Source organism: Musa acuminata, chromosome BXJ3-3, assembly GCF_036884655.1.
Source record: "Musa acuminata AAA Group cultivar baxijiao chromosome BXJ3-3, Cavendish_Baxijiao_AAA, whole genome shotgun sequence".
NCBI lineage: Eukaryota > Viridiplantae > Streptophyta > Magnoliopsida > Zingiberales > Musaceae > Musa > Musa acuminata.
The window spans coordinates 523674-547229 of record NC_088351.1 but is presented as its reverse complement, the minus strand read 5'-3'; the positions used below and the strand labels follow the sequence as shown (position 1 = coordinate 547229).

Genomic DNA, 23556 nt, shown 5'->3' with positions numbered 1-23556 from the left:
GATGAAATAAGAGATTGTAATATATATATATATATATATATATATATATATATATATATATAATGATCGTCAATAGTAAAAGATTACCGATAAGAAAAAGGATTACCAATAAAGAGCTTTCTTCCTTAGAAACCATCATCTCCTTAAAAACAAAAACAAAAAACTCACAGATCGTACTTCTTCTTCTTCTTCTTCTTCTTCACATCATCATCGATGATTCTTGACATGGTAATATTCTTTTGTTTTAGGTTTGCTTTTCCGTGGAGTCATAATAGCGTTTTCTTTGTTATTTGTTCTTGGGTTCTTGGAATCACGATTAGTTAGATAGAGAGCGACATCTTTGTTATTTGTTCACTCATTTGTTTTGATCGATAGTGAAGATATTATAATATTTATTATGTTCATTTATTACGAAATATGATAATAAGAAAAAGGTGAGACGTCATATCCAATTACAGTATTCTTCAAAAAAATAATTAAATTAAATTACATTATCTTCGGTTATCGAACATAAATCCCATTGCTTCTGTTTAGAAACACTATCATTTATTTGATTTACTGGGGCTAAAAAAATAATTTAATGATATTTGATTTACTACGCAAATGATGCCATTTCCAGCACAGGCAATCCGTCGCGGGCGGCACCACATGATGCGGTTGTCATCCGACGGCCGACTTTGCTTCCGTAGAACACGTGGCAGAAATCACGGACCAGTAGCCTCTGGGCCTCTGCGCTCCGGACGAGATCTATACTTGTTATTTCGTAACGTGGGACCCAGTTTGACTGATAATATTTCGGTGACATGTGTAGCACGTGTGTTCGCGTCCCCGGGCACGTAAAACGATACACATTTTGTTGTGGCAAATCAACAAACAGGTAGCGGCCTCAACTTTCTGTTCCATATCGCAACCATCGTTTAGCATCATCGAGGACGAGCTGTAGACCTCATGGAGCTGCAGAGAGTCATGCGCATGAACAGCGGAGCCGGCGAATCCAGCTACGCCAACAACTCCAAGATCCAGGTGAGTCTTCCATGTCGATCTCTTCTTCCTTCGCCGGACAACTCTCTCTCTCTCTCTCTCCATGGATTCGGTGCGTCTGCGTAGGGCGTCATCATATCGAGAACCAAGGACATACGACGGGAAGCGGTGGTAGAAGCCTATCTCTGCGCAGCTGCCTCCTCCGGGACCATGAGCATTGCCGACTTGGGCTGCTCCTCGGGTCCCAACGCGCTGCTGGTGGTTGCCGACATCGTGGAGGCCATCGAGAGAAGCTGCCTTCAGCTACAGTCCCCCCCGCCGGACTTCCACGTGCTCCTCAACGACCTATACTGGAACGACTTCAACACCGTGTTCCGATCGTTGCCCGAGTTCTACCGGGCGAGGGAGCGTTTCCCAGACTGCGGGCGGTGTTTCTTCTCGGCAGTGCCTGGGTCGTTCTACGGCCGGCTGTTCCCCGGAAAGAGCTTGCATTTCGTGCATTCCTCGTCGAGCCTTCACTGGCTGTCTCAGGTGGGACATGATTCCTTGTCTAACGTACCACGTTCCAGGAATCAATCAGCATGCCAAGTCCCGATCCCAGATCTGTAGGTCCATGGCAGTGGTAATTATTGACTTTTGCTTGCAGGTTCCCGAGGAACTCCAGAACGGATCTCCCGTCTCGTGTCTGAACAAAGGGAAGGTGTACATCTCCAAGACGAGTCCTTGGGCCGTCTTGAATGCATATCTGAAGCAATTCCGGAGAGATCTCAGGCTATTTCTCCGGTGTCGTTCCGAAGAAATAGTCGGTGGAGGCCGCATGGTGCTGGCGTTGATGGACAGGAGAAGCCCAGACCTCGGGATGCCGGAGGACTGCCACCTGTGGGAGCTCCTCGCGGAGGCACTCAATGACATGGCCTCGGAGGTAATCTTCTTCACTGCTTCTTTTTCGCCTTAGTCTCTCTCGCCATTACCAGTAGGCAATTAATCCATCACCGTAACTCATTAACTCACCGATTAGACAAGCCGTCCAAATTATACTGGTCGATGAACAGGAAAAGTAAGACGACTTAGTTATAGCTTATCTCCATCTCCATGACGGATTAAGACGCTTAGTTAAAGTTTATCTCCATCTCCAACACACATACGCCACTTCTCGACTTACTTGAAGCTTATCTCCATCTCCAAGACACAGACGCCACTTCTCTCTCTCTCTCTCTCTCTCTCTCATGTTAACAGCGTCCCTGATGGCATCACATCGTCCTTTGTGCCATCTAAGTCTACCGTCACTGTGGGGTGGGGTGATGAGAAAGGACTTCGTACGTTACACGTTTGTAGCGTTCACAACATGTGTCTGTAACCACTCCAATCTTGTTAGGAACCGTTTGAGGTGGTGGTAATCACATAGATTTACTTTATAAGAAAGTTGGGTCAAAATCAGAATAAATAATATATATATATATATAAATAATATTTTGTCATATAAATCAACCAATAATTGATTTACCCCTTAGGATCTTTATAATTTATGAGCAAACCATAAACATATATAACTCACAAAACTTATTATAGATAAAACTTTTTTTTTTAAACACATTAATTCTTTATGCACTCAACACATGTTTTTGAAATATGCATCCATATCGATTATTTATACTTTACATGCTAACACAAAATAATACTTCAATACTTTTTAGAACAACATACATACATTTTTAACCTTAATGGTGTAGATAACACATATATCTTGGGCTCATAAGAAATTAGTTTTTGAAATATATTCCGATGCATAACTCCCATTGGTAGGGTTTAGATTATAGCCATACTTACTAAACAACTATCATGCTATTAAAAATAATATATCAATAACTTTTTTACAAAATTAAATTTTAATAAATATTTTTGTACATCATTTAAAAATGTATATCATCTAAAACTAATAATATTCATATTTTTTTCAATCCTTTTCAAATATAATGGTTGAACATACATTTTCATATGAATTAGAAAACATAAATAAATCATATGCTTTTTCAAATCGTTAACATGTAATTTTTTTCAAAATATTTTTTTTAAATAAAATAATTTATAATTCATATAAATCATACGCATTTATCAATTTCGAACACATGCATTAATATTTTGAAAAATAAACTTGACTAAGTCATGGAATACTTATCCTAATTTTATTTCCTTGTAAAAACATCTTATGACCCATTACAAATCTAACTCCACATTGTTATGTAAGAGATGTGGCTAGAATGACATATAGACCAAAGAAACAATACATGGACAATTGTTCTTACGTGATTTGACACAAGTTTAACTACATTCACAAAGTAAAATCCAAATCTTTTATGAGAATAATAAACTATAAAAAATTAGAATGTTCTACTGAGTTAATTCAGTGTCAATCCCAATTCTCTAGCACTATAGGATCACCAAAATCTTGGTGATTTTTTTTTCTGGTTAATTCGAAGGCTTGTTTTCACACGTATTTCAAATTAATTAGTTGGATGATCAGTGCTTGACAATCCTATTACTATATTATGATTTTACAAAAGTTTTAATAAGTATATATATATTATGTCATAATACAATATTATCCTCGATAATAACTTTAACATTATTTGATTGATCAATGCATATATGCACAAAAGAGATTATGTTTTAAGCTATTTTTCACCTGCGAAATTAGTGTTATATTCTTGTCATGAATTTAAAAAGCCCTACGATTCATTTCTATATCATAACTTTTCTTTTCAAATAATTGATTTAGATTCAATGTGTTATTTTTTTATTATTTGAAACATAATACACGTTTAAATGTTATCTATCGTAGCAATTTTTTCTCATTTGTTAATAATAAAAAATATTTTTTTTTGTCAAATAACCATAAATAGATCTAAAAAATACTTCGTCGTTGTAATATTTCCAATTTAACTCGTAAAGCTTATATATATATATATATATATATAGTTCATACCGTCGAATATTTTTTGAAGTATTTCTCAATCCTCTTTTACTATTTTTCATGAACGTTATATCTTAAAAGCATGCATTTTCAAATCTTAATGCTCCAAAATTATTGGCAATGAATTGAGGCAAGTTTAATTTCGAACGGACATGAATGACTAAGCTTGTTGTTTAGCTCCAAAATGAAAGCTCAAGATCTCACTTGTCTCGTGCACGACAGGGCCTGGTTGCGACGGAGAAGATAGACACCTTCAATGCCCCCTTCTACGCTCCATCCTTAGAGGAGCTGAAGCAGGTGGTCGAAGAAGAAGGGTCCTTCTCGATCACAACCATAGAACACTTCGAAGCGGGCTGGGACGCCGTGGCCGATCACCATTCCGGTGGTCAAGGCCAGCACGACACCATTGACCGAGAGAACGGCGCGGTGCATGAACGGAGAAAGAGCTACGCTCGACGCATGGCCATGGGAGTCAGGGCTGTGCTGGAATCGATGCTGAAGGGCCACTTCGGAGAGGGCATTCTCGATGAGCTCTTCTTCCGGTACGGCAAACTACTGGAGAGTTACTATTCTGCAAACAAACCCGAGTTGGGCAACGTGGTGGTCGCCATGGTAAGAAACTAAGTAAGCTCACTCCTCCTCATCCTTCCTCTGCTCGGACCTCCTTTACCAGTCGTCGTGTGGCATTCCTATTGAGTGTGTATCAGTAGTATGTTTAGTTCATTTACCTACTTGTCGGATCGTTGTTGCATGTTTGATCTTTATATCCATACCATACGTGGATAATATTCTCTCGGGTTATGTGTGTAAGACAGACCACTATAATCAAGATCAATTATTATTTACTAGCTTCAACTTCGAAGAAAATTTGTCGAAATTTTCACTTGACATTAGTGGTGTTTGTTCTGTGTTTATTCTTTGTATTATGATACAAATAAAATAGAAACAAGAAGATCTCCTGCGATAACAACCTCAACAAACATGTGGAGTATCTTCTTTTTTGACTGACTTGAGTTGTGATAGATAATCCTGGTAACTTATCCTCGTGCTTGAGATATATCTCTTGTACCAAGTTTCGACGGTAGTGTCACATGAAGAAATGAGTGGGTTGAGGGATCCAATGACCGAGACTTGAATAGCTTAAAGGATGAGCCTAGGATGTTTAGCATGATAACGAAGAGAGCCATCGATATAGTCTAGAAGATCATAACTAAATAGTAAATTAGAGAATTGAGCACGCAAGGATGCGTACTTATCACATTTGGACAATTTAAAGGGAATGAGAGTTGCCGTATTTATGGAGTTAAGACATGTATGTGAGAAAGTACTGTGATTCTCTGCAGGAACAGTAATGAGAGCATCAAAGATAGATGATAAGGACATACGAAAGATATGTATCAATATGTGGGAGCAACTAGAAGTCTACAACAATGACAATAATCAGGAAGGAAGAGGTGTTGGTGGCAAATGAGTTGCAGGTTGTTGATCAATATTAACAATGATTAATATTGTGTAAAACTGTAGATCTCTGTGCAGTAGTGTTGTAGTCTCTATACAATAGTTCTACAATTGAGAACTTGGAAATGATTTTGAATGCTGCTTGTCGAGGTGAAGAAGATAGAGCAGGGGATAACAACTTGGGAGAAGAGCATATCACTACTGCTGCAGTTGCTACGGTTATTGTGGCAAAGAGGGCTGCTGCAGCTACAGTAGAGAGGGAGTCGGTTCTGCTTCTGCAGGAAGAGGCAGAGGAAGGGCGACAGTAAAGAATGTCGCCGACGTAGGGAGGAGAAGAGGGCGCAGCGTGGTGGCCCTTGTTCAACTTCGAAGGAGGCGGATGCAACGATCCTGGAGGACGTATGTAGAAAACGCTGCAATGATAAGAGCTCAACGTTGTTGTCGCCTTTCGCTAAGGAAAAATGCCACATCTAATAGCGACGTCGCTCTGATATCATGATAGAAATAAAATAAAAAGAATAAGATTGCATTGATTGAAACAATACATAATACTTCATATTTATACATATTTGGAAGAGAGAATTTTCCTCTCGAGAATTTTCCTCAGAAGATTTATGATATCTCATATGTAATGGGGAGATTTTGACTGTTATCAGTATCTTTACTGAGCCCGTCGCCGGTGGTCATCCGCTCCTCCCGTCGACCGTCGACCGCTTCCCGACGTCGTCCATGACAAACAGAAAGGTGGCGCCCATCACTGAACACATGCCTCGACCCCAGCTCGGCCTCGATGGCGTCCATGATCCCGCAGGTCCCCTGGTGCGAAGCCCAGAGAGCACGTCCTCGGGCGGCTTTTATAGCGGCTCCCTCTACCACCATGCACCCTGATCCTGCTCTTCGATCGTGGAAGAGACAGAAACGTCGCATCATAAGAGAACGCATCAAACTCACCTACCATCGACCGGTTCATCGACACATACATCCCCATTCTTGTACGCCTCTGATCGACCGACCTCATGCATTCAACACACTCCAAGTGCCGTTGGTCATCCGCTGCTTTGGCTTGTCCTTATTGAGTCAGATCGATTCACTCGACGGCTGCCTGATGATGACCGGCACAGACGACATATTGGAATTTTGTGCAGCACAAGGGTGGGTTGGTGGAGCTGCGAGCTTCACCAAACTCCCCGGTCGCCAACTTCGGAACGTTAAGCCTAAAAAACACAGGAACGACGAATAGAGAGATGCATATCCTCACCGATTTACGCACCGAACAAGTCATGCGGTCAATGCTTGCAATCATCCGGCGTTCGAATTCTAAATTACAATATCACTAAAATAATTTCCTTTCACGTCAGATCAAAATAGTCAAACTCGCACGAGTTTAATAGAATACAAATTTGTAGCCGAGTGTTGCTATCGTCGGATGCAAACGTCGAGGAATGACTTCTTCCGTCGACATGATGGGATGGGTAGAGGAAAACAAATCCTAGTGCTAATAATAATCATAAGATTTGCTAAATAATTGCTTTCACAGCGGCACTTATGAAATCATACTGTGAGACAAAATAAGATTCTATACGAGGATAAATAAATAGAAGAACGCTCTACCAAAAACACTAATCTTTAGAGATTTCTTTCTCTTCTTTTCTTTTTTTTTTGAGACAATTGATCGTCCAAAAAAATAATCTTGAGATATGTGAAGCGGAATACTTTTATAATCACGTTCCAATTCCAGCAGAGAATATCTTAAGGTATTTATATTGGATCGATCCAATTATAATAGATTTATAATACCTTTATGGGGGTCTCAAAAACATTACAATCTTAATGTTCTGCTGGCAGAAATATTACTGCATCGATTGGAAGCTACAGTGATTGAAATTTGCTGACAGTTTGGAGTTTCCGGTTTCATTACTGTGAACTTACGACTTTTCAACGGCGTGCCAATCAGCCATGACGACCTTTCGAGACTATCTTATCCTTCGACATGCAGAAGTGCGTTGGTAGGTGATCGATATGGCTGCTTCGGCCATGGAAAGACAACATGACCTACCTACCATGTTACCTGGTCAAATCTCCACGCTTCTCACATAAGCAGGCCTTTTGTTCCTCCCTCGGATTTCCAGTTAGCTGACTATATGCAGTGTTCTGTAGATAGATGTGTGGATGTATGTGTATATATATGTTGTGGGAGGATTCGCCATCCTTCGCCCCTTCATCGACATCCTTCTTTAGGCGATACGCAGTGACCATTCAGCGTATCCAATCCATCCCCAAAGATGGCACACATCAACGCCTTCCCGAGGGCGCAGGGCGCAGACGGCCCGGCTACGGTCCTGGCCATCGGCACCGCCAATCCTGCACATTTCGTGGATCAGATGGAATATCCTGACTTCTTCTTCCGAATCACCAACGCAGAGGACAAGACGGAGCTCAAAGAGAAGTTTAAGCGGATATGTACGAAGCTTCTTCTTCCTTGTCTCTACTAACATGTCGGAAGAAGGAGACTGATCATTTGTCGAATGGGGTTGCAGGTGAGAATTCGGCCATCAGGAAGCGGCACATGTCCCTGACGGAGGAGATCCTCAAGGGGAACCCCAATCTGTGCGGCTACATGGAGCAGCCGTCGTTCGACGCGCGGCAGAAGGTGGTGCTGGAGGCAGTGCCAAAGATGGCGGCGGAGTCGGCCGAGAAGGCCATCAAGGAGTGGGGTCGCCCCACGTCGGACATCACACATCTGGTCTTCTGCTCCGCCGCCGGGTTGGACCTCCCGGGCGTCGACTACCGCCTGGTCCAGAAGCTCGGCCTCCCCACCTCCGTCCGCCGCGTGATGCTCTACAACGTGGGCTGCCACGCCGGCGCCTCGGCGCTCCGGTTGGCCAAGGACCTCGTCGAGAACAACAAGGGCTCCCGCGCGTTGGTGGTCTCCTCCGAGGTGAACGTCATGTTCTTCCGTGGCCCCGACGACGACCACTTCGAGAACCTCATCGGCCAGGCCCTTTTCGGCGACGGCTCGGCGGCGCTCATCGTCGGCGCTGATCCGGTCGAGGGGGTTGAGAAGCCCATCTACGAGATCAGCTCGGCGTCGCAAGTGATGGTGCCGGAGAGCGAGGAGATGGTGGCAGGGCACCTGAGGGAGATCGGCCTGACCTTCCACCTCGCGAAGAAGGTCCCCTTCATCGTCGGCAGCAACATCGTGCGGTGCCTGCAGGCGGCGTTCGCGCCGATGGGCATCACGGACTGGAACGAGCTGTTCTGGATCGTGCACACGGGCGGACGGGCCATCATCGACCAGGTGGAGGCCAATGCGGGGCTGGCGGCGGGGAAGCTGGCGCCGACGAGGCACGTGCTTAGTGAGCACGGGAACATGCAGAGCGCGTCGGTGCTGTTCATCATGGACGAGATGCGGAAGCGATCGGCGGTGGAGGGCCACACCACCACCGGACAGGGCTGCCAGTGGGGGGTGCTCTTCGGCTTCGGCCCGGGCATCTCCGTGGAGACCGTCGTCCTCCGCAGCTTCCCGATCTAGTCCGATTCCCTCCTGTTCATGTCGTAGTATGGGTTGGAAATGTATGTCCAACTAAGTAAACCATCGTAACATGTATGTATGTATGTATGCATGCATGTATTTCTTTGGAAACTTTGCCGCTTCTATAAATATAATAAATTATATTGGATCGATTTATAGTTATTGGATCACTAAAGATGTGAAACTAATTAAAAATAAATTACTTTCACCTTTGCTGTCAAATTTATACAAAATGTCTATTTAATTATAAATTTTGTTATTGTATATTTGATTAAAAATTTATATGAAATACCTGTTTAATCTCTTTTACTCTTAAATTTTATTAAAATATATGGATACTAATAGGACATATTTTGGTAACCTGCCCTTCGACCACTGCAGACACGTCAGCCAGAGCACAATGCCGCCCCGTAAAAGTCGGGACAACACCGCACGAGCACAGTGCCACCCTGCAAAAGTCGGATCAACAATCATAAATATGACAGGTATAAGTGCTCCTCAAGGGGGATATAAAAAACCCCTCACAAGGCCGAGCGATCCTTGAGGGGGATATGACCGAGGGGGACTTTTTAGGTCACTCATTTCTAATAAGATCATCGAAGGAGTTGAAGTCGGGAGGCCCTTCCTGACCTCGACCTCGATCGATGTGCAATGACCGAAGGCACGGAAGCATGAGGTCAGCCCATGAGAGTCACCAACTTTGAAGCTAGAGTCCGAGCCCAACCCCTTCGGACTATGCTCTTCATCGCCTGAGCATCGATGAGAATGATCCTGTACACCCGGGACTGAATCAAGCCGTGCCAACTCACTTTGCCACGTGTAAAGGATCCCTATCAGATAACTTAGGATTTTCACACACTATGAGAAAATCCTAGAGGGTTATATCTCTGATATCATTAAAAGTGTCAGGAAGGAGAGATGTAGAAAGAACCTGTCAACACTTCCTCATTGTTCAAATTGAATCGAAACAAAACTTAAACTGATCCTTACCTTTAATGATAATTTTAAGGTTTAGGCCCGATCGATCTTTCTCCTGTTTGAATCGATCGTTACCTTCAAAGATATTTTAATTTTTTTAAGAAAATGATTCTCACTACATCATTTAATTTTTTAAAGGTAATCGTCCATTTAATTTTAATAAACTTAGTTTTAATTAAAAATTGTGTTCCACGCCATCTCACACGTCTCTGCCACCTCACTCCCGGTCACGTGACTTCCATCCATCTGGCCGCCTCAACGCCACACTCTTTTTTGTCTCTTCTGCTGCCCTCTGTATTGTTTGTTAATGCTTTCCCTCTCTCGACTCTTAATCCGTTGATTTCCTCTTTCGAATCTCCGATTCATTCTTCTCCTCTTTTTGTCTTGCATGCCGCCGAGGTCGCCTACAACCTCTGTTGGTACGCTCTTTTCTGGGGAACCCCGTGGCCACCGGGTGCGTCGCCTGCGCGCTGGAGCTGGCGTCGTGGATCGACGGCGCCGCCAACTTCATCGTGTTCCGCGTGACGTTCCCGTCGATATGCCACCTCCAGATCCTGCGGCTTCAGGAGTCCGCGGCGGTGTTCCGGAAGGAGTCGGAGGTGATGGCGGTGCTCAGGGAGCACCTCCGCCTGAGGAGGCAGTTCAGAGTCCATCAGCCACCTCTGCCGGGTGTTCATTGATGGTGATGGTGACGGCGAGCCAATTTGCGGCGGTTCTCGTCACCACATGCCACCGCTCCTATGACAGCCTCTTCAACGCCGGAGAGCTCGCGGTGAGCTTTTCTTGCTTTTCTCTCCCCTCAAAAGGGGCTATTTATTTTTGTCAATCTATATAACCATCTATTTCTTTTCTTTTATGTTTCTTTTAATTGGTAAAAGAAAGTTCATCTCAAGCATGAAAGACCTAAAAAAGAGAAAACTACAGGGACTACCTTAAATAGATTAAGAAAAATAAAGGACAAAAAACCTATTTGAAAATGTAAATAAAGGGAAAAACAATCTCAGTGTAGGCATATGATTAGTAGGAATTAATTGAAATTTTGTTTTAAATTTGTCCTTCACTATTCTCTTTGAACAAATATCATATCACCCATTCTCTTATATAAGGACTTTATCGATACATTATAAGGTTTTGGAATTTTTTTTTTCACTAAGAATGAGTAGTGAAGACGGGATTCAAAATTTATTATCAACAGATAAAAGTCTTTACCGACTAAACTAGCTGACATCCAATCTTATTTTCACCGTTGATCCTTTGTAAAATTTTGTTTGTTATGATCTGACCTACCTAAAATACGTAAATTAAGTGTAATGGCTACTTGATGGGCATAAATCATTAACCAAAATATTTGAAGTCCGAGTTAATGATAATAAACACTCGTAGTCTGTAAATCGACTTAATTCTCCTCTTACGTATGGGATTACATTGGGTTGTTATGTTAACACTCTAAATTGGCTCTTAAATTCATCTTGTTCCCAAAGTGGATGGTTGCTAATGCATTGCCACCAGGTCACCTACTTGACAATCACTGTCTCCCTCCTCTAGTGGCATGTAATTTAGTTCCTAAACTTGCTAGGAGTACAAGACCCACAAGTTGCGAATTTGAGTAGAAGATTTCATATTCAGATTGACCATCTATTGTTTTGATTTGACTATGAGGAGGCTTTTATCAAGAAAATAAGATGTTGTTATGAGGCAGCTGGACTTTTCACGAATAGTTTTTTCCCAAAGTATCTTTTTGTTTTTCACTAGTCGTTCCATTTTCGACATTCAACCAACTGAAACTATCATGGTGGCAAATCAAACTTGATCATCAATCAGAACCGAAATGATTATGACCTCCTTTCAATTTGTCGTCACGAATCCATGACTCCATCATAACTGAAACTATCATGGGCATGATAATTGGCATCTCCAGAAACAATGGGAATGAATTTGTGAAAAAAATAGCTTCGTTAGTGTGCTTAACTTTACTTCCAATTAGGGAATGAACTGCTAGAACTTACTACGATCAAAGGATGCCTTTGTTAAGCTATCCACTCGGCATGAAATGAGGCTTTAGCATTCTCTAAGCTTTCCTTTTTGCAGATTAAGATGGAAAGTGTTGAACCTAATTTTAAAGGTGTAGTACGAAGATATATGTAGTGTTCTCTATAGTTTTTCTCTGAAAAAACAAGTTGGTCTTTCTTTATTCTTTTAGTGGATCTGTGTTTTAGTTAAAGCATCAGTGCTGAAAAATAAGAAAGAGATATATGGACACATTAGAGAAAAAATTATACTACGATTGTTTGGCACAACCCATAAATGCTATGAACAATGGCCTTCTTCCTTTGCTGAAAAGCAAGTTCACTAAGTGGTTATCTTATTCAGGCTGTGATTTTGATTTGAGCTTTGTTGATCGCATGCAGAACTTGTCATTCATGCTCGGAAGAAACAGCAGCATGATCTAACCTGAAGCAATGCCCATGGTTAATCATAGTCATTGAATAGTATATTTTTGGTTGTGTACTTGCAGCTCTACTCAATTCTGCTTGTGATCGGATTGGTCATATGCTCATGCAGCATGGCGAAATCACAGATAAAGCCCAAGCACTCACAAGCCATGCTTCAAAATGGCACGTTTGTGCAACCATCGAGTCTTTTGCTATAGATATCTCCAAATCCGATTCTGAATTCCCTGTGCTTAACGGCTATAGTGACTCGGATGAGGAACTGGAATGCATGAAGATCGTACATCCTCATGGTCACACCATTTTCTTCCAAAAGAGACAAGTATTCGGTAAATCTCCGAAATCATTTGGTATTAAGCACTTCTTCGTTACCTGACTGTTTGGGCTTACCTAGCAAACTCTGGTTTAACTCTGCTTCAATTGTGTTGAAATTGATGAATTAGTGAAAGTTAGCGTAGATGAGATTGGCACCAATTCAATTCAAAAGTGTAAGCATCCACTTTCAATTTCTATCTAGGTCTTTTCGTTTTCATTTTTTTTAATTCTTAGCTATGACAACATGCAGAAATCGATGATTAGTCTTAGTCAAGTTAACATAGATGAGACTGACACTAATTCAACCCAAAATATAATCTTATTAAGTTGTGGACTCCTTCAAATTTCAATCTTTGGGATGAGATTCTTCTCTTAGTCCTCTGTCGGCCTTTATTTCACACATCAATGTTTCTTAACGTTATTGCAGTGACATATCTGGAGAACAACAGGCAAGGGATCACCATATTAGGCTTCACGGTGGACCGGGCTTGGCTTCACACCATATTTATTTATGCTGGAAATTACTTTGTTCCTGTGGCTTTTGGGCTAGACAATTGGGATCTCTTGAAGCCACCAGTCTCCATGATTCAGATCATTCTTTTTCTTTTTTTCTCTATCTGCGTATAGATTCTTGATTGCATTCTTCTAACAGTGTAAAGCATAGCTTAGGTTTTCAAGTAGAACTACTCACTTTAGTCGCTACTCAATTTCTGAGTGTGCCACTCGAGGCTCCAAAAGTATCGTAAACTGAAGGTTTATACATGTGAAAGTGTACCAGTTTACTACAATCTGCATCGTTCGTTGGCAGTCACAAAAGTTTATGTTGCTTCTCTCATGTCGTTGTCGGAATTGGTGTGTGAGATGGATACACAGGTTTGGGCTTCTGCTATGAGACGCACGGCATGGTTTTGTTGAGATGCTTTTGTACTTCCAACACCAGCAGCATTTAATCGTTTTGTTCTCTCTCTTCTCGAGTGCTCGAACGAACAATGCCAATGCAGATTGTACAAAGTTTATGTTGCTTCTCTCATAGTCAAGATTTGTAAGAAGAAGAAGAAGAAGAAGAAAAAAGATATCGATCACAATCGAGGAACAGATGATTAACAATCTATTTGTAATATTTAATAGATTATTAATCCTAACCCATTTATGCCACGAGAAGCAATGGTTGGTAGGTCGGTGCATTGAAGCGGAGGGCGGCTGTTGCAGGGGCAAATTAGACCTCAGCGTGAAGTCATGCTTTCTTCTCTTTTTGTGCGCTCCATGCGGCAGTCTACACAGCCAATAAAGCAGCGGCGGTTTGTGGTCGGCGCAGGCAAAATGATGATGACGACTGACTGTGTTGCTTCGAAGGCATGGCGGGAGAGGAGAGGGGAGGGGATGACAACAGTGATGGCGGGAGAGGAGAGGGGAGGGGATGACAACAGCGAAAGGGGGGCAGCGGCGAGGTTAAGTGTTGGGTGTGGCTTTACAGCTCGCGGGGTGCAGTTGCTTTACTGGCAGCAGAGACGGTGGTGGGAAAGAAAAGTTTGCTTTCTCTGAGCTCCCAGGTGGTGTCCAAAAAGACTCGAGCCAGAGAGAGAGAGAGAGAGAGAGAGAGAGATCAATCCCTCACCGTCGTCTCTGCTATCGGTGGGAGTATTTTTAGATATTCGAAATTAGATTATTTGGAGAATAAAAACAAATTAAATATGAAAATATTTAATTCTCCATATCTATAGAGCAATCATATATATATATATATATATATATATATATATATATATATATATATATATATATATATATATTTCTTCATATAAAAAATTATTATGAGACACATATTTTTTTCAGTAAAAAAAAAAACTACTCATTGAGCAACAGATAGATTCAAAGAGAACAAACAATTACAGGTAAAGAGATACTTTTAAGAAAGAAAGCGAAAAAGGTGAAGTTAACAGCGATGGCTACAAACAGTGCTGCCTTACTTGCTTCCCGGGTTTGTTTAAACTGTATGGCTTTCCTTCTCCTAACTTTCCTTCACTGTATGGCTTTCGAGGAACAACTCATCATCTATCAAATTGGAATCCACACGTTCATCAACCATACTCATATCATTATGATGATGATGTGGTAACGACATTACATCTAGCATTAAACCCCATCCGAAAAGATGCATCAATTCCCCAACCAAGCATGAGTGTTAAGAGTTACACGGAGCAAACAAACCCATAATCCACATTGTTTTATGTAAGTCAGCAAACAAATTTACATATTATATATTTATAGAGAGAGAGAGAGTGAGAGTGAGAGAGAGAATCTAATAATAAACGCAACAAAATCTAGCAGAACAAATAGCACAAGGATACACCCTAAAACTTCGCATCCATGGCATGCATGCTTCTTGTCGTCACTGTACCTAACCTCTATCCAATGGCTCATTATACTCTATTTGCAATAATAAAACACATACACACACATACCTTCGTTTTTTTTGCTTCTCTCTTATTCTTCACCTTTCCATTCCCGCCATTAATAACCTGAAACCAAAATAACAATATGGATTCAATCCAATCCAAATCCACATAATAAAATTCCTGCAAGTAATTAATTACCTTTGATGGCTAGATTTGGGGGGCCTAATCGTCAATGAGGCCACCCGATGGAGAACAACTGCTTGAGCCGACCGCCGGAGATCCGCTGCAACGCCTTCTTGGCCCCGGGGACGTCGGCCTCCACCAGCTTCTGCAAATGATGGCACGCCCCGGCCTCCCCGATCCGCTTCCGAGCCCCGCCACGGCCGGCCGTCATTGCGAGCACAACCGCCACCGGGAGCTGCTTCCCGACTGCATCGTTCCTCGGGTCCAGCATCTGCACCAACCTCGTCACGCTCTTTTCGTCCCTCGACAGCTCCCTCCGATTCGACGCCACCGCCAGCAACGACGTCAGAGCCCCCGCCGCCGCCTGCTGCGCGCTCCCCAGCTTCGAGCACTCCATCATCTTGACCAGCGCCGGTATCGACTCCGCTACGGATCGCTTGATGACTTCGCCTGGGGCGAGATCGGAGACCAGGGACGCCGCTGTCTGCTGGCTCGCGAGGCTCCCGCGCTTGATCAGATCCGCCAGTTGGGCGAAGAAAGATGGGGACGATGAGAGGAGCTTGGCGGCGGCGGGAGAGGCGGAGAGGGCGCTGATCGCTCTCAGGGCGTGATCTATGGCCTCCGGGTCCGATGCGTCGCGGAGAAACTGGAGGAGACGGCGTAGGCCACCCTCTTGGAGGATGGCGGCGCGGATCTCGGAGCCGCCCATCACGGCGAGGGAGGCGAGGCAGAGGGCGGCATTCTTTTGGGCTTCGAGATTACCGGAGACAAGAAGGTCGACGAGGACTGGGACGGCGCCGTCCTCCGCCATGGAGGCCCTACTGTCCTCGATGACAGCCACGTTCTTGAGGGATCCGGCGGCGAGGGCTTGCACGGCGGGCGAGCCGGATCCGGTGTGGCAGGCGGCGACGAGGATCGACACGCCGCCGTAGGCGGAGACGGCCCAGGCGCATGCGCGGTCGGCGGTCATGGCGTGGATCGCGGCGGCGGCGCGCTCTTTCAGGGCGGCGGGTCCAGAGTCGAGGAGGCGGAGGAGGGGGCCGAGGGCGCCCTCCTCGAAGACGGCGTGGCGGGAAGCGTCGGAGGCGGTGGCGAGGTGGGAGATGGCGGCGACGGCGCGGTCGCGGAGGAGGGAGTGGGCGGAGGGGTCGAGGAGGCGGAGCAGGGAGGGCAGGTCGCCCTCGTCGACGACGAGGCGGGAGACCTTGGCAGGATCGGCGGCGAGGAGGTCCAGGAGGGAGTCGAGGGCCTTGTGCTTGAGGTCGAGCGTGCCGATCTGGAGGCGGGCAAAGACGTCGCGGACGAAGAGGGCAAGCTCAGCGCGGGAGGCGGAGGGGCCGGGGACCGGTAGGACGATGGCAGCCGCCGAATCGGCGTCGGAGTGGGAGGAGTCGTGGTGGAGGAGACCGGAACGGAGGAGGAGATTGAGGTCGTGGAGGTGGAGGGAGAGGGCCGAGGCGGCGATGTCGAGGTCGCTCTGAAGTCGGAGTTTGCCTCCGGGGAGAGAAGGATCGAGGCAGCGATCCGAGAGGGAGAGGAGGTCGCGGAGGGTGGAGCGGAGGGCGGGGAGGAGGTGGTCGCGGAAGAGCGGGTTGGAGGGCCAGTGGGGGGAGGCCGAGGCGTCGACGAGGGCGGAGAGGAGGAGCGAGAGCTTGGAGTGAAGCAAGCGCCACCGGCCGACGAGGGACCGTGCGGAGAGTGCGGCAGCGAGGAGGAAAGGGAGGAGGCGGTGGAGGATGAGGTCGAGGCTCTCGGCCGGCGACCTGGGAGACTCATCGCCATCATCTTCTGCTGCTGCTGCTGCGGCGGCGGCGGAGGACGTTAAGGAAGCGTGATCAGTCATAGGTGAGCTTTTTGGCTTCCTCCAACTCTCTCCTCCTTTTCTTCGATCTACCTTCGTTTATGGAAGGTGGAGGAGGTTGCGTTAGTTGCAAGAGTAAAGGGCGGAGATGAGATAGGGGCGTAGCTGGGCGAGCCGGACAGGGAACACGAAATCCGTTCCATCCGGTGATTGCCTTTCTTCACGGGGTCCATCGAGGACGCGAGCAAGATTTTCTGAATCCTGGTTGGAGCGTGACAGTTGCGTCGCACTCCCACGGGAAAGGTACGTGGTAGGTCCGACGCTATGGAAATGGACGGATGGGATTGCTTGCAAGGGAACACGAAGCGGGCCGCGATGGTGGACACAGGGAGGAGTCGAAGAAGCAGAGAGAGAGAGGGGAGTAAATGCTCAACTGATCGAGGCCCCGACGCATGTGAGTAACGGCCGGCGTGGCGGCGGGGACGGAAGATTTATTGGAATCCTACTTTGTTGCTTGTTGGGATCAGTCAGGAGGAGGATAAATGGTGCGGAATGGAATCCGACTAATTTGAATATTTTTTATATATTAAATGTGAATTGGTCTTTAAAATTAATTTCTAAAAATAATCTATGCTTTTATATTCTTAACATTCGCCTCACTTATATTAGACTAAGAATGATTCTACAATTGGAATTCTTTGTTGATATATAATTGGGATCAATGATTTTTTTTAGTTTCCATTCATTTGTTAAAGTGAAAAGTAAAAGAGAAAGAAGAATACACATGTCCATTTTGATTTCAGATTAATTTGTTTTTATTAATATCATTCCATTTAGAAGCTTAATCTTAGATGATATGTGATCTATATTTTTATACACTTGCTGTTGAATTGTATTTATTATTATCTATTAGGCTCTTAAGTTTTTACAATTTTATGGTCACCTATTACCTAAGATATTATCGGAATAGGTCACGAGTTTGAATCTAAATCGGTAAAAGAACAAGGATTTTAAGTTTGTGATTTAAATATTTTGTTTTCTTTTTTATTTCAGGATTTTATCTTCGTGATTTTGATGAAGAATCTAAATTTGTTCATCAGCTCTGTTGCTATGTGGTTTTATATAAACATTTCGTCTCAACTATCTGGTGAATTCACCGTTTCTATTCGACAGAATATGACGAGGAAGGGAGAGAGAGAGGTTAGGCGTCCATAACCTTGATGTTAATTAATTGGAGTCATCGATGAAAAGCTACGCTCTCTGCTGTGCATCCACTCTCTTTGGCATACTCCAACATCTACGATATGAGAGAAAGAGTAAATGCATTGTAGGGGAGAAGAGGGTTAGGCGTCCATAAGCTTCGTCTACTGGTTTAATTAATCGAGTCAATGATGGAAAGCTACGAGTTGTCTTCCACTGCAACTTTCTTCTCACTTGCAGTTGCAGGACGACGGTGGTAGGGAAAGAGCCCCGTCGCATGCCGTCCTCCTTTTCGGGTCACTTTCTCGTAAAACGCTTGTTGATGGGAATGCAGCGAAAGCAAAAGCATTGACCGAGGCGAAGCGAAGCGACGTAACGTGTCGTCCGCAGTCCTCCTCTCCTCGCTCCCTTCGCTCTCGGGGTGCTGTCTACCCAACGCGGTTGGGATCATGTTTCATCCTCCGACCTGCTGTTCTAAATTTGGGGGGTCCTGTCTTTTCAATATCTATTTTTGCGGATTGGAATTTTGGACTTTAGGGTTTCAGAGTTTTGAGTCGTACGTCGAGGGTGGAAAATTAGAGCCAATCAATCTATGATGCTCTTACACAAACTCACCAAGTCAACATATGTTGGATTTACAATTAAAACGAACTGAAAAAGATAGAAAGGATGTCAATTTTTATAATGTTAGAATGGTATGATCAAACCAAAGATTCTCTGCTTTCGGTGATGAGTGTTAGAATTGCATAATGCTAAATTGACGAGTCAACATTCTTAACATTTGAATGACCATAAAAAATATTTTCTTGCCACTAAATTCAAATTTAGTAAGGACATATGTTTGAGCTATCGTGAAACACAATTCCCACCATGACATTTGAATCAATCATGCTGCAATGGTGTCCACCAAACAGACTCGATTTATTATAATACATTTGTCGTGTCTTTGTATCTTAATGTGTCGAGTCTTGATTTGGGTAATCACGTTACTGAGATGACAAAGACAGACCCACATTGTAGTGACTTCCATACATCAAAAACTTACAACTCGAATCATATATATATATATATATATACCATCCGATTACAAGGCGATGCCCACAGGTCGCAGTGATATCTGGACGAAATCATAGACTACCGCAAGCGATCTCACAAAAAAGAAACCCAACCGCTTGCAATTCGAACACGAAGACCTAAAATGGCAACAGAAACAACTGCCCACCATGACAATCAGAAGACATAAAGCAATAGAGGTCGAAAAGCATCCGACATCTGATGCTCCTATCTGGAATAAGGTTCTTCTAAACCACTCTCGAGCATGGAGTTATTTATTATTCTCGCATATTTTCCATGAAGGAAATGCTGGCCTTCCTAACTCAAAAATGGAGCAGATGAAATTTTCATGCAAGCTACGTCGAATCGCTCTATGAATCTTTGATCAGAAACCCTTGCCTTTGCAGCAGCAAAGCGATGGTACTCGTCGAAAATGGAAGTGAGGCACCAACGCTGAAGCTTTCTTAGGCAGCCTACGATGCAACCGGTTCGGTGCTGGATAGGTGGATCGAAGACGAGAGAGAGTGTCAGACTTCCACACATTAAGTAGATGATAATGGTGGAGAAGGAATTGGGTTTTACCTTTCCTCGTTTGCAATGAATGAGGAGCGGGTGGTTTCGGACATCTGCAATTCAAATTAGAGTCCACAGAAGCATGTAAAACTGAGTGAGTTTCACCTAAAGGGGGAGGGGAAAAATTAAAGCAAGTTTAATTTATGAATGTTTCCTACCAAGAACAACCTCAAGGGCCTCGCAAATTGTCTCTTCTGGAATGTCGACAAACGGTTCCTGCATAGCAAGTTGCAATTACAGTGATTAATAGAATTGATGTAACAAGGTATGCTAATGTCAAACTAGCCAAAACAGTCATAATCACCCATCTTTGGTTGATACAAAGTTGATGAACTATTTTTGTATTTGTTGGAAGTAATATGGAATTTACGCAAGTTCTTTTCCAGTAGTTCTTTGAGATGGCAACTCAGAACCCAAAATTGCACATATGACTCATTAACTGCAAATGGACATAAGAAAAAAACAAAACAAAACAAAAGATGGCAGCAGAATAGAAGCACCTATATATTAAACATATCAGTCTCCTATATCCCAAATCCCTGGAATGTATATCATCCAGCAGAACTCTAATGTTGACATAAGCATGACAGCAACACAAAAACAAAAAGAGATAAAGAGCAAAGAATTTCGGACAGCCAAATAATGCTAAGAAGATGTGAACAAAAAGAGAAAAAAAAAATATATAAAAAATGTGAATAGCTTAGAGATCACGAAGCTTTATATATATACTGCCATTGTAAGCTTGGTATAAGCGTATCTTTGATATACTACACTGGTGTGTGCCAATCAGAACAAGTCCACACAGCCAACATGGCATTCCATGTTTGATATCATATATTTCTTTAAACTGGAAGGCTGCCCAAAGTTTAGAGCTCTTAACTCTCGTGCATACTAGAAATGTATTCGTATTTCAACCCATGGCACATCCATTCCTCAGACTGCAGCCTAATGCCTGTATCTTTGGCAGTTGCAAGTGCGAGGTGTAACTGTAAATGTCTGCAATTACCACTTGTAGGCAAAACCAGCAGTTGAAAGTGCAGTGTTTGGATTTTTGCATGTATAGTTGTTACTTACAGTTGCAACTAAGGCAGAGGAAATGGTAACTAGTGTTTGTAAATGGAGACAAACAGTCACGCGAGTCACAATAGAAGCAAGGGGAACAACTTATGAGGAGACAAAAAGTGTGAGATGATGGAAAGGAGGGTATTTGAATATAATTTTGGCTTACAACCCAAACTGCAAGTACAATCAATATGTGGCATTTCAAACTGCAAGTTCACTTGCAGTATGTATAGATTAATTACATGAGCACATGTCACGAGTGGCTTACTTATAGACAACCAAAACACCTGCAAGTGGGCTACTTACTGCATAGGACTTGCAGGCAGTACATCTGTGGGCAATCAAATTGCCCCCGACACACCTCAAAGATGAATATTTATGAAAAAATTTCAAAACTTTCTTCATTTTTTCTGAATGAGGATGGAATTACAATGCTTAAAAGAACATGGTCCTCATGCCCAAAACCTCATATGTTATGGAATGAATATACAGGATATATATATATAGCATAAGATGAAAGGAACTATCATGGTTGTCTTGTCCCAATGAAGTATGTTAATTATCATAAGGCATATAATTTCCCTCACAAACTTAGAGAAGATTAGCCTATACAAATTCAAGGAGCAAAAAGAAAAGGGGGCATGTAACCAATCAAAAACATTATTCAAAATTTCAAATAGCTAAAGGCTTTTCCATTTCATCAGTGTAAATTGTGCAAGGCAATTTTCTCTCTTTCCTAGTTTGTTTGGCATATACGGAGGTGGATGAATCTATATTTCAGAGACTTTTCTGGTAGGTTTTCCTTGTGTGTATATTTTTGACTCCCCATCTGATCCATCTAAATGTCTCGATCCAATATCATACTTGTGTTGCTGTTTTCTTCTTTGTATGTTGAAAAATGACAGTGACTTTAGGTAGATAGTTACGTCCCCCACAAGCAGATCTAGAATCAAGGTAATCCATCTGACCAAAGTTTGACAAGAAAGTGCGCTGGGTGAAGAATCAATTAATTTCAATATCAAACAGCGACATCAAGAAAACTAGAGAATGCAGAGTTTAAGCCGTAAGGAGGCAAAATCAAAAGGGAATATACAGAATCATAAAAGATATACTAAGGGATCATATGATACTATCCGAGATCTCGGCTGAAGCATGAACTCTTTATTGACCATGACCTTCTTTTATATATATATATATATATATATATATATATATATATATATATATATATATAAAAGGATTTGTAAACAGAGAGAAACGCTAATGAAAACTTCCAATAGGCACAAAGAGCTTGGCCTAGAAACCAGTGATTACCCTAATCAAACAGTCGATAAAATTGAGATGGGAAAGGAACAATAGTTTTGTTGTGGTACCTTACAACCGTCGATCCCGAACTGGAACAGCTTGATCCCGTTCTCCCGAAGGAACTCCATGTTCTCCTCCGGGTAGGGCTCAGGGCAAAGACACCTAACAAGAACCCCGGTCCATCAAACCCCTCAATCCCCCACCATAATCGCCACAAACGGGGTAAACTCAAACCGAACAGAGAGAGAGAGAGAGAGAGAGAGAGGAACATACAAGACGGAGCGGAGCCTGAGCGTCGTCAAGAAGCAGAAGTTGGCGGCGTCCGGGAAACCGGAGCGGTAGAGGCCGCAGCCGACCATGGCAAAGTTGGGCGGCGGGACGAAGAGGTGCGGCACTTCCTCCGCGCCGGGGGGCTGCAATACCAACGCCACTACCGCGATCGACGCCTCCTCTCCCATTCAAAACGTAGACAGGATGTTCGTCGAAATGCCCACCTCAATTGTGGTGAACGATGGGAGGAATTCAAAGACGAGTGAGACTCTCTTTTATAAAGCGGGGAGGGATGACGATAACTGACTAAACTGACTCTCTTTCTTTTCCTCTGTTAAAGAGACGATTGTCGAGTTCAAATTGTTCAAAATTAGAGAGAGAGAGAGAGAGAGAGAGGTAAGAGTTTGTTTAGGATGTGGTAGCACAACTCCTTTCTCGACTGATAGATTAGAATAGATTAGCTGCTAGAGAAAGGAATCATCTCAATACAAAATATCATTCAAGACTACGTACGTGTGTCGGAGAAGTTGACCAGGAAACAAAAGTCTTCCTCTTTTACGAGAAGGGTATGGCGTCATGGATTACGGCATTCCTCACGTGGAATCAAATCCATAATTAATGCATTAGTTCGGATAGAATTCATTAAGATAAAAAGTGAAACCAATCTGAATGAATTTTACCACAAATTGAAGGTCAAATTTTTGATGAGCACGTCAACTACGTCTTCTAAGAGTACAATCTCTACCTATCAGTATAACCGATATCGTCATTGGTCTTTGAGTGAGCAGAGCAACTCCACTTGGTTCAGACTTAATTTAAATTTGATATCATTTCAGAAACATTCGATGTTGTTCTGATCTCAAAATACTATTGATGTTATGAAGGGTTCTAAAAATCATTCTTTCGATGCTCAAATTATATCTCTCGAGTAAATAGAGAGAGAGAGAGAGAGAGAGTATCCAACCTAGATAGCTACACTTGAGATTTATTGCTGGTCCTCTGGTTAATTATAGGTCATGAAATATTTC

At 43.2% G+C, this 23556-nt stretch overlaps 4 protein-coding genes and 1 pseudogene across 4 annotated transcripts; 3 read left to right on the top strand and 2 right to left on the bottom strand.

Annotated features, from left to right (window-relative positions):
* Nucleotides 1-863: 863 nt before the first annotated feature.
* Nucleotides 864-4805, top strand: LOC135632767 (probable jasmonic acid carboxyl methyltransferase 1). The gene is made up of 4 exons (XM_065141531.1): nt 864-1023; nt 1108-1512; nt 1628-1903; nt 4175-4805. The coding sequence occupies exons 1-4, from the start codon at nt 949-951 to the stop codon at nt 4574-4576; spliced, it is 1158 nt and encodes a 385-aa protein (XP_064997603.1). The 5' UTR covers nt 864-948; the 3' UTR covers nt 4577-4805.
* A 2802-nt stretch (nt 4806-7607) lies between these two features.
* Nucleotides 7608-9104, top strand: LOC135632766 (phenylpropanoylacetyl-CoA synthase-like). Its single transcript, XM_065141530.1, has 2 exons — nt 7608-7870; nt 7948-9104. The coding sequence occupies exons 1-2, from the start codon at nt 7693-7695 to the stop codon at nt 8940-8942; spliced, it is 1173 nt and encodes a 390-aa protein (XP_064997602.1). The 5' UTR covers nt 7608-7692; the 3' UTR covers nt 8943-9104.
* A 1169-nt stretch (nt 9105-10273) lies between these two features.
* On the top strand, nt 10274-13253 carry LOC135633813 (uncharacterized; annotated as a pseudogene).
* A 1628-nt stretch (nt 13254-14881) lies between these two features.
* On the bottom strand, nt 14882-17214 carry LOC103977236 (uncharacterized). The gene is made up of 2 exons (XM_009392696.3): nt 15280-17214; nt 14882-15204 (listed from the first exon to the last, which is right to left on the bottom strand). Exon 1 carries the CDS (start codon nt 17105-17107, stop codon nt 15311-15313), a length of 1797 nt encoding a protein of 598 aa, XP_009390971.2. The 5' UTR covers nt 17108-17214; the 3' UTR covers nt 14882-15204; nt 15280-15310.
* Nucleotides 17215-19294: 2080 nt separating this feature from the next.
* LOC103977398 (tyrosine-protein phosphatase DSP1) lies at nt 19295-22853 on the bottom strand. Its single transcript, XM_009392891.3, has 5 exons — nt 22532-22853; nt 22327-22420; nt 20050-20107; nt 19901-19944; nt 19295-19813 (listed from the first exon to the last, which is right to left on the bottom strand). The coding sequence occupies exons 1-5, from the start codon at nt 22714-22716 to the stop codon at nt 19637-19639; spliced, it is 558 nt and encodes a 185-aa protein (XP_009391166.2). The 5' UTR covers nt 22717-22853; the 3' UTR covers nt 19295-19636.
* Between the last annotated feature and the right edge of the window lie 703 nt (nt 22854-23556).

Coding starts and splice junctions, on each gene's coding strand:
- LOC135632766 (XM_065141530.1), top strand. CDS start 7,693: ATGGCACACATCAACGCCTTCCCGAGGGCGCAGGGCGCAGACGGCCCG. Junction 7,871..7,947: donor AGAGAAGTTTAAGCGGATAT/GTACGAAGCTTC, acceptor ATGGGGTTGCAG/GTGAGAATTCGGCCATCAGG.
- LOC135632767 (XM_065141531.1), top strand. CDS start 949: ATGGAGCTGCAGAGAGTCATGCGCATGAACAGCGGAGCCGGCGAATCC. Junction 1,024..1,107: donor CCAACAACTCCAAGATCCAG/GTGAGTCTTCCA, acceptor GCGTCTGCGTAG/GGCGTCATCATATCGAGAAC. Junction 1,513..1,627: donor GCCTTCACTGGCTGTCTCAG/GTGGGACATGAT, acceptor TTTTGCTTGCAG/GTTCCCGAGGAACTCCAGAA.
- LOC103977398 (XM_009392891.3), bottom strand. CDS start 22,716: ATGGGAGAGGAGGCGTCGATCGCGGTAGTGGCGTTGGTATTGCAGCCC. Junction 22,421..22,531: donor CTCAGGCTCCGCTCCGTCTT/GTATGTTCCTCT, acceptor GGTTCTTGTTAG/GTGTCTTTGCCCTGAGCCCT. Junction 20,108..22,326: donor TCGGGATCGACGGTTGTAAG/GTACCACAACAA, acceptor CTTGCTATGCAG/GAACCGTTTGTCGACATTCC.
- LOC103977236 (XM_009392696.3), bottom strand. CDS start 17,107: ATGACTGATCACGCTTCCTTAACGTCCTCCGCCGCCGCCGCAGCAGCA.